General features: G+C 42.8%; 1 protein-coding gene across 1 annotated transcript; it reads right to left on the bottom strand.

The window, feature by feature from the left end:
- Positions 1–2375: 2375 nt before the first annotated feature.
- Positions 2376–8961, bottom strand: ppp4r2b (protein phosphatase 4, regulatory subunit 2b). Its single transcript, XM_004068928.5, has 9 exons — positions 8819–8961; positions 8165–8246; positions 5708–5878; positions 5038–5131; positions 4905–4942; positions 4758–4832; positions 4530–4670; positions 4149–4453; positions 2376–3375 (listed from the first exon to the last, which is right to left on the bottom strand). Exons 1-9 carry the CDS (start codon positions 8850–8852, stop codon positions 3047–3049), a joined length of 1269 nt encoding a protein of 422 aa, XP_004068976.1. The 5' UTR covers positions 8853–8961; the 3' UTR covers positions 2376–3046.
- Positions 8962–9141: the final 180 nt, after the last annotated feature.

Genomic DNA, 9141 nt, shown 5'->3' on the forward strand with positions numbered 1-9141 from the left:
CGTGGCTCAAAAAAGGAAAAACACTGATCTATATGATGGGACATTTTTATGATCACACGAATGCTAACCTACAAGGTACTTCATGGATGCTCCTCCCTCAACTTCTGCATGTCTCCACTTCTGAAACTGTTCGTAACTCCAACTAGGAAGCTAATCCCAGCAAGAATTGTGCACAGATGTTTGAGAACGTTTGCCAGTCGGGCCAACAACGCAGAAGAAGAGTGAGCACTGATGTCATCGCCCCGCCTCCCTCCTGGAAAATGAAAAAGCATTTTGGGAGGATTGATTTTTTATTTTATTTTTGAGTCAATAGATGCGGTTACATTGTGACAATGAAAAACCATTTCTGTCAATCCAATATATTGTCAAAGTAGATATTTGTAATTGAATTAGCTACACATTCACAACAGAACTTTTGGAAAATGAAATGTCAAATACCATTTTCTTTATAATTTTAATGAAAATGAGCGGTGTTTCATTTTCTTTTAGATTCATCGAAAAAAGCTTCATTGTGAAAATGAAAAGGCATTTCCAGTATTGACTTTTATTTTGAAATATGAAACACATATGCTTCCATAGAGCTGAGACAAAGAGAGACCACCAGGGGTCGAGGCAGCAGCTCTCAGAGGGCCCCGGCGCCCCGCAGCCGCCTTCACGGCAGCTCCATCTCAGTTTAACCAAAGGCTTAAACTCCAAGCTTATTATCACCTATGTCCAATAAACCATTCAGAGCCACAGAAATCCCAAACGGCCCGGGTCCTCCAGCCCCTCCTGACCCGGCAGTTTTTCTTTCAGGAGATAATCTTCAAAGCGTTCTGGTAAAACAGCGAATTAATGCGGTCCACACTTTCTTACCTCAGAGAGTAAATGCTCATTTCAGCAGTGGACATGGGCGTAACTGGGCCCTGAAGGGGCTGGGACCCCTGAAGAGGGGAACCTCTGTGCCAATCATAGTATATAAGAATATAATAAGGTTGATTTGATCAAAAATATTTGGCATTAAATATAAAAAAAACGAAAAAAACGAAAGCATCACCATGACGACCAGAGAGGATTTAGGATCAAATTCACTAAAAAAAAAGGCTTTCAATTTCGTTCCTTTTGCAAATTTTTTCAAATAAAAACAAACAAAACTTTCATTTCAATGATGATTTATCTTTGTTGACGATGCTGTCATCTACCTTTAAACTCTTTTTAAGCAGAACAAAAATGGCTGAACGACGAGCGGTTGTTTTAAGCCGCCATATTTGAAAGAGTTCATTTCAACTTTTAGCCTTTTTTACTTTCAAGTTCAATAGAAACTATAAGTTACTTTAAGAAAACATCACTCCTGCAGATATGTCATAAAAATAGTTTTTAAGGAGCCTGACAGAAACTTCTGATGGAGAATTAGGACCACAACAACAGGGAAAAAAAGAAAAAATGAGAATAAAGTTGTACAGTTAGGGGAAAAAATAAAACATGTACAAGAATAAAGTTGTAGAATTATGAGAAAATGTCTAAATTTTACAAAAAACAATTTTACAAAAATGAAGCCCTAAAAATAGAGTTAAAATGTTTGAAAGTCCCAGAAATATTAGATAAAAGTTCAAATTTACGACTGTAAAGTTGGAGAACTATGAAAAATTCAAAAATGTTTGGAAAATGTTGTGAAATGAGAGGGAAAAAATAGTCAATATTTTACAAGAATAAGGTTGAAAATTGAAGAAAATAAAGGGAATGAACCATTATAAATTTTAAGAACGTATGGTTGTAAAAAGTTAAAATTTAAAGAGAATAAAGTATTACATTTTAAATCAAATCTTTACAATTAAAAAGTTGCACAAATGTGAAAAAATTAATCAGAATAAAGTTATATATTTATGTTTCAAAAAGTCATATTTTAACATGAAAACATCCTAATTCTTCCAAAATAAAACGCCACATTTAACTTTTAAATATTTTCAAAAATCAAACAGTTTAGTTTATGTAGCAGACATCAGATCTTAAAAAATTCTTGCTGAATCAGCTTTACCTATAAAACAATGTTACAACTTTAACAAGTTCATTTTCAAAAATTCTTGTAAATTTTTTCCAATTCCGTATTTTTTTTTTACATTTGTTTTTGGAAAAGCAGGACTTTTTCCTTGTAAAAATCTGATAATTTTATGACTTTATTCCTGTAATTTTCTTTTACATAGTTTTATACAAATTCTCAACTTTTTGGTGATAATTTGATAACATTCTCATACGTCGATTCACGTTTTTCCTTCATGGTTATTATAGCAGATGAACAAAACTGTTAAGTGTGGAAAAATGATCCGTTTTTCCAGACAGATTTCCCACAGATGCAGAACCTGGAATCCACTGGAATAGCAGAATCAAACACGCACTGATAAAAATGTTAACATTTATTGCCGTTTCTGAATCCCGCATTGAAGCATTCAGAGTATACACAGAAATTATACAATTATATATGCTTTCACAAAGGCAGTGAACACATACCGTATTACAATCTACAAAAATCTACTTTACAGAAATTGAAAATCCTAAATATCAAAAAGTACAACTGCAGAAATGGCTGTAGAACCGGATCCAGGGTCTGCGGCTAGAGATGGACGCACGCGATGACATCACCATCCAAGGAAAACGCTTGTCTTTGTACGTACGGCTGGTTTCGGAAACTACAACTGTCTGAACAAAAGAGATGATCATAAATTATGGAGAAAGGCTGACTGGTCTGATTTCAGGGGTAGTGTATTATTGCAAAGAACACGGCTGACAGAAACAGGAGGAGATCCTCCGCGGGTTTGAACGCGTTCTATGAACAAAGTTTGTGTGTGGAGGCCGTCACTTCACCTGAAAGAAAAGAAGCGCACTCACTGAACGGGGAGGAAATGCAAAGGTGAGCTCAGGTAGAACATGGGAGTGTCCAGAAGGGGGCCGACGTGCGCGCCTTGAGGTGCTCCTCCCGTCGTCCGCAGTGACAGTAAAGCGGGGTTGGAGGACGAGCTGGTTTGTGGTCGTACACGGCAGCACGAGGAAAGGGGGGGGGCGAAGGCTCAGTCTAGTCCTGCTCCATCGGCTCCTCAGTGGTCCCAGTGTCAGAGATAGAGCTGCTCGTGGAGCCCTCTGTTGGAGGTTCGGGGGTACTGCTGGAGGGAGCTGTGGCCGCCTCTGCAGCCTCCTCGGAGCTGCTGCTGCTGCTGCTGCTGACCGGATCGCTGCTGCCCTCCCCCGCGTCCCTGTGGGGTGCCGGTTCTCCTGCTGGAGCCTGCTGCTCCGTCTGATCCATGTCGCTGGCCTCTTCCTCGGAGCCGCAGGGAACCTCCCGCTCGGCCCGCTCTTCCTCAGCCGAGCTCGCGCTCATCTCTGCCGGCGTGCTGCTGGATGGTTCTGGAAAAGGCAGAAAGCCGTTTAGTTCAGCAGCAGCAACAAACCAGTTCTTCAAGTCCTGGTCTAAATAACTCGAGCAACAGGGATTGATTCCATCACACGAAAGCATTGAAGCAACTGTCTATCCGTGTGATGAGTTTTAAAACTTTAGATTATTGTGATTAGTGGGATTTTTACACAACAATAATAAATAATCACAATCAGATGAAACACCTGAAGGTGACAAAAACAGAGGAAGAAACAATGAAACGCTGCTTTTTAAAAAATCACGTTTGAGGTCCAAATATTAAGATGACCTGGGCTCTTCTGATGCGTAGAGGCACAATTTTTTTAGTAACCGCCACTGGTTACAGGTGTGAACACGCCAACGCGGCTAACATGTAGAGTGTTACAAACCCGTTCTAGAGTTAACAGTCTGACTGATGGATTTATCTCTGCCTCTTGATTCACTTAAAGCGCCTTTTATATAACATCAATTTGAAAATAGCCCATTTATTAATGGCACGCCGTGAATGCGCAGTAAAAAAGCTCTCATCTATTTTCACTTGATGAATTCGGTGCCGCTGTATTCCCCGTTTAAAACAAAAATCAGTAGTGAGGTCGGTGTCCAGAGCACTGGACAGTTTTTCTTTAGCGATTGGGAACACGCCCTTTGTTTGGGATGATCACGCCTCCATTGAATTGACTTAAGCTTCACTTTTCTGATGAGTTTATTCGTTCAGCAGTTGGTTGGTGGTCGTCATGGAAACAGGGAGAACAGGTGTGCAGCTCACCCTGGTCCTCGGACGCGGCTGCAGAGCTGGAGGCTTCGCTATCCTGTCTGTGCCCGTCCTTCAACTGGACCATGGCTTCTGCCTCCTGGGAAGTGCAGGAGCTCTCCGAAGGCCTTGGCGCGTCCGTCTCCTCCTCCTCCTCTTCCTCCTCCTCCTCCTCCTCATCGTCTTCTTCCTTGCTGAACTTGAGTCTCTTTACCTCCTGGTGTTCAGCCTCCATGTCCTCCTCCTCCTCCTCTTCTTCGTCGTCCAAGTGTTTGTTCTTCACGGCGCTCTCCGGGGAGCCGTCTGAAGGCGAGGCCCCACTGACAAAGACAGGCAGAGGTCAGAGCACGCTTGGGCAGCAGGGGGCGCTGTGCTGCACCCTGCCTTGGGCAGTACCTGCCGTCTCTGCTGCCCTCCTGCTCTGTGCTGAGGTCTTTGTTGTCTGTGCTGTCTGGCAGACCGTTAGCTGCTACTGTGTTGGCGAGGGACACCTTTGGTCTGCAGAGCGGCCGCGGCGTTCCCGGACCGTTCACTTTCCTGACAGGACAAGGAGAAGGTTAGAAACCAACAGACAACGAGGAGGGTTTGGGCGTTTTTTTTTTCTCCCCGTTATTTTGGACCGACCTCTCTGTGAAAGCAGACGTGGTCCCGGGAACCATCACCCCGTTCATCCGGCTCACAGAAGTGCTGCCGTTCTTCCTGAAACACAAGCAAAGTCAGAAGACGCTCGCCGTCCGCTGGACGCCGTCCGTGCACCAAGCCAGCACTTACTCTGATGTTGGATGGACGCAGCTCACCACCATCACGTTCTGAACAGGACAAAGAAATGCCGAATGAGTTGAGGTCACGTGGAAGCTTCTGGAAATAGCACCCCCCTCCCCCCCTTGTGTGTTTTGGCTCTCACCTTCTCCACCCCCCGCAGAAATTTGTCTGTTCCCGTGTAGTTCCTCTTGGGTTCCGTGAGGAGCTCGCACAGCCGCTGGATGGTGAACGGGATCCTGGAGTTCAAACAAACGCAGTCATTTGGGGGGTGGGGGCTGGGGGGGGGGCATAGACTACGACACGCAGCACCATTCTGGAGTGGAAACACATTCTCAGCACAGACAGCAACTTAAAAATTCAGATGCGAGTCAAAACCTCTGGCCACACAAATGTCCCAAAGTTCACATAATTGAACTTAGTCGAAGAATTTGTGTCTTGTCAACCAATCAAGAACTCAAGTCTGGTAGTGACGTGTTGTAATGTGATCAGTGGGTGGAGTCCAAAACCAACATGGAGGAGAATCTGATCACACTCGTTTGTTCTCCTCCTGAACGTTATTGTATTTGTTTTTTGGATGGAAACAATATATTTTTTTTTTCCTCCCCGGAATTATGTGGGACAGCAAGTCGTCAAACATCTCCCCCCACAAGCGTCAGGAGCGGTGTCTTTTCTTCCTTTTACATCCCAAATCGTGACCAAGAATGACATTCCTCCCTTAGCATTTCTTTAGCTTCATATTCAGAGATGAGGTGATGGTTGATCGGTAACTCCACGTCCCTCTGCCGGCCGGCACAACTGGAGCGTCCACTCACCCGTTGTAGCCGTCCACAATCTTCAGGATCCTCTCCTTCATGTCTTCGAATGGAACAGACTCCACGTTGGGGTTGGCGGCGCCTCTCTGTTCGGGCGCCGACGCTCTGAAGTCGTCCATCACCGTCTCCAGCTTGAACAGGAAGTAGCTTTTGAACTGAGACCACTGGACCCTGGAGAGTTGGACACAGGAGATGAGGATGAACAGGAAACCGGTAAAGTACTCCTTTGTCGTAGTATTAATCCATGTTCCTCTTTCTTTGGTAAAAACAACCAGCTGCTCGGTTCTGAGTCTTAATCGCTCTTTCCTACTCTCAGCTCTGAACTTGTTTTTTGGGTATAAATGACTGAAAACACATTGATATGATCAACCTATAAAAATGTTTGATCCAATAGAAACTTCTAAAATATTCAAATAAACCAAATATTGACCTTTTGCAAATGAAAACCCTTCTATTATACAGATTTATCTCTAATACACTTTCATTTCATTCAATCATATAGGAGAAGCCACACTTTACGCCTTAGTCATAACTTCCCTTATGGGTGGATCCAGGCTGTCTGCAGGTTAAGAATTGACCAACCTGTGCGGGCCAAACAGGCGCTCCACAAACAATATCAAATTCGTAGAACGCTCGAAGAGCAAATAATGTTTTCTGGATGATCTTCATCCAGTGTGGGTCCTTGGGCAAGACCCTTCACACACTGTGCCGGTCCCCAGCCCGGAAATAAATAGAGTTGTGGCAGAAGAAATAACAATCTCTGCCACCTGTATGAATCAGTGAAAGCTGATTGGCTGTGGCCACCCCTGAAACGATATGCCGAAAGGGGAACAAACGAGTTTAATTCCCGTGGACGTCCTACAGGCACTTGCATATGACCTGCACTCCCACGTGTGCAGCAATTGCACGCCGTCAACAATGAGTCAGTATGCGCACCTTACTAAACAAATAGTGTAGCGTAAGGCCCCCGTACGACACCAGCACCTGTACATCAAACCTACATCCTTACAAATACTTTACAATACGCTTAACACACGCAAGACAATCATATGTTTTATTTTCACGATGTCCCTCAAGGTCGACAACCCTGGAAAAACCAAACCCAGTACGGCAGCATGTGACTAAGGCTTTACTAACAGAAATATCAGCAGAAGTGGTCATTTTTACCAACACCAACAACCTCCTGTATCCCTAAATATAGCATCAAGCTAACATATATTTGAACTAGAATGGCCTCAGTATGTTTACCATTCTGTAGCTCCACAGCATCTACGACATTTCTTCACCTATTATTGTAAATACACCGAAACTGAAATCTAAGCCCGAATGAAGGGATATTCTGAATAAAACAAAGACCTATAAATAAGCTGATTTTGTGGTCTTCCTCTTCCACTAGAAGTGATGAAGCTTCTTGGATGGGCTTTTGTTAGACGATAGAAAGAAAAAATAAAGAACCTTACACTCATACTAGCTGGGAAACGTAAATCAACCCAGTTTGTATGTTTCTTATTTGTTTAAAACGTTTTCCATCACCTCAAAAAAAACCTTTATTTTTTAACCTCTTTTCTCGAAGAGACAAGTTATCGCTAGACGACTGGTGATGCTACAGTTGATTACTTAGCCCCTCACACACACAGCTGTAATAAGCATAAGTATTCATTTTTGCCAACATCTGTAATACATTTATTTATTTCACTCATTATTCCATAATAATTCTCATAAAGAAAGCTCACTTTAACCAAACTTTAATAAAATTTTGTGGTCGTGGATTCACAAGTTTCAAGGTAAAGCTGCACCATTCTCTGTGTAACAGGTTTTTAACGTCACGTTTAAAATAACACGGCACACATTCGATGTCTGCAGAGGGCAACACATTCAACATTTGTTGAGTTCCATAAAAGCAGGAAATGGTATCGGGGCAGATGAACGTTTCCGACAACACTGACAATAATAGACACGGGTAAAACTGGAGAAAGTGGAAAGTTTCAAAGATGTATTCTTCTTATGACCGGAAACCCCCCCCGCAAACATCTCCAAAAACTCTCTGATGGGTCCAAATACAATATCAGCAGTGTTTTCTGTGGGATGTAACTGCAGACACCGAACCATAAACTGCTATCTGCATGGACTTCAGACTGAGAAGTAAACCAGAGTTCACCTCTATAGTATAGAAGCTGTCACGAATCTGAAAACCAGGTTGCAAACAAAAATGACTCAAAAATCAAGGAATTATCCGAGATAAGTTTGATCCCTTCATCCTGACTGACCCTTTTCCCCCGTTCTATTTGACCCTATTTCGTGCAGAACTTGCATTAGGAAAAGCATATAGGTAACTGTCATAGTAAGAATTTCCTGTGAAAGTGAACAATAGAGCATCAATGGAAAGTGAAAGGCTCAAAGTAAACCGAAGAGTTTCAAATACTGGAGCAGAAAAACCGAGAGAAAAAGGACACTTACATGGTCTGTCCAGTTTTGGCAACATGGCACAGGAACTCCTCCAGAACAGGGGATGGTTCCTTTTTAGATTTCTTGTCAAAATCTGTAGAAACATTTTAACAAATTGGCTGAACACGAACAGGTCTCGATTTAGCCTAGCTTAAAAAACGAACAGTTTAGCCAAACTGAGCAGCTGAGAATGTCGGATTAATTTGTGGTCGTCCAGTTTAACCTGGTTAACGCTCAATGCCCACTTTAACTCAACCCGAGGAATTAATATATATCGCTGAACCCTTCCTTTCGTTAAGTGTTGATCAGCAGTTCCTATTAGCTTATCGTAGCCCTGCGATGCTAACTTTAGCCTAACGGGGAAGCCGGTAGTTTTCCCCAAAGCGTTAGCCGGCTAATTCATCTGAAATCATGGTGCGTGGAAAACAAAAAGAAGAAAGCTAACTATAAGAACTAACTAGTTATTTCAAAAAAAAAAGAAAGGAATACATTAAAAAGAAAGCTAAGCGTTTCGAAGACAGCACTAGCTAATAAGTTAGCATCGGTTGACACTAGCTCTCGTAAACTAAAACCCACTTCATTATCGCTTTTTTTAGTGTAACCTAGAGCAGACATTTATCAGATATTTTTCGTCAGCTTGGTGTTAAATGAGGAGAAGAAAGTGACCTATGAGCGCCTCTTGAATCGAGTCAATTTCCATCACGTCGTCGCCTCTGTTAGTGCTGAGGGTGTCAACGGCAGGATGGCGGCTAGCCGATGCTAAGCTAGGCTAGGAGGCGGCGGGGGGGGGGGGGGGTAATTAAAGATGGCGTCGTTAAGTCACAGCCCGAGTCTAACTCAACAAACAGAAGAGAACTGATACAACACAACTAAAAAAAGAGCATTCCCAGTAGACTTTTTTTTTTGCAGAGCAGCATATATGAAGTTAGATTTGTTGCACAAAACGGTTTGCACCTGTAATGAGACATTTGTGTGTGTTGAAAGATTTA

Source organism: Oryzias latipes, chromosome 5, assembly GCF_053564925.1.
Source record: "Oryzias latipes strain Hd-rR chromosome 5, Olatipes_Hd-rR_3.1".
Classification (NCBI taxonomy): domain Eukaryota; kingdom Metazoa; phylum Chordata; class Actinopteri; order Beloniformes; family Adrianichthyidae; genus Oryzias; species Oryzias latipes.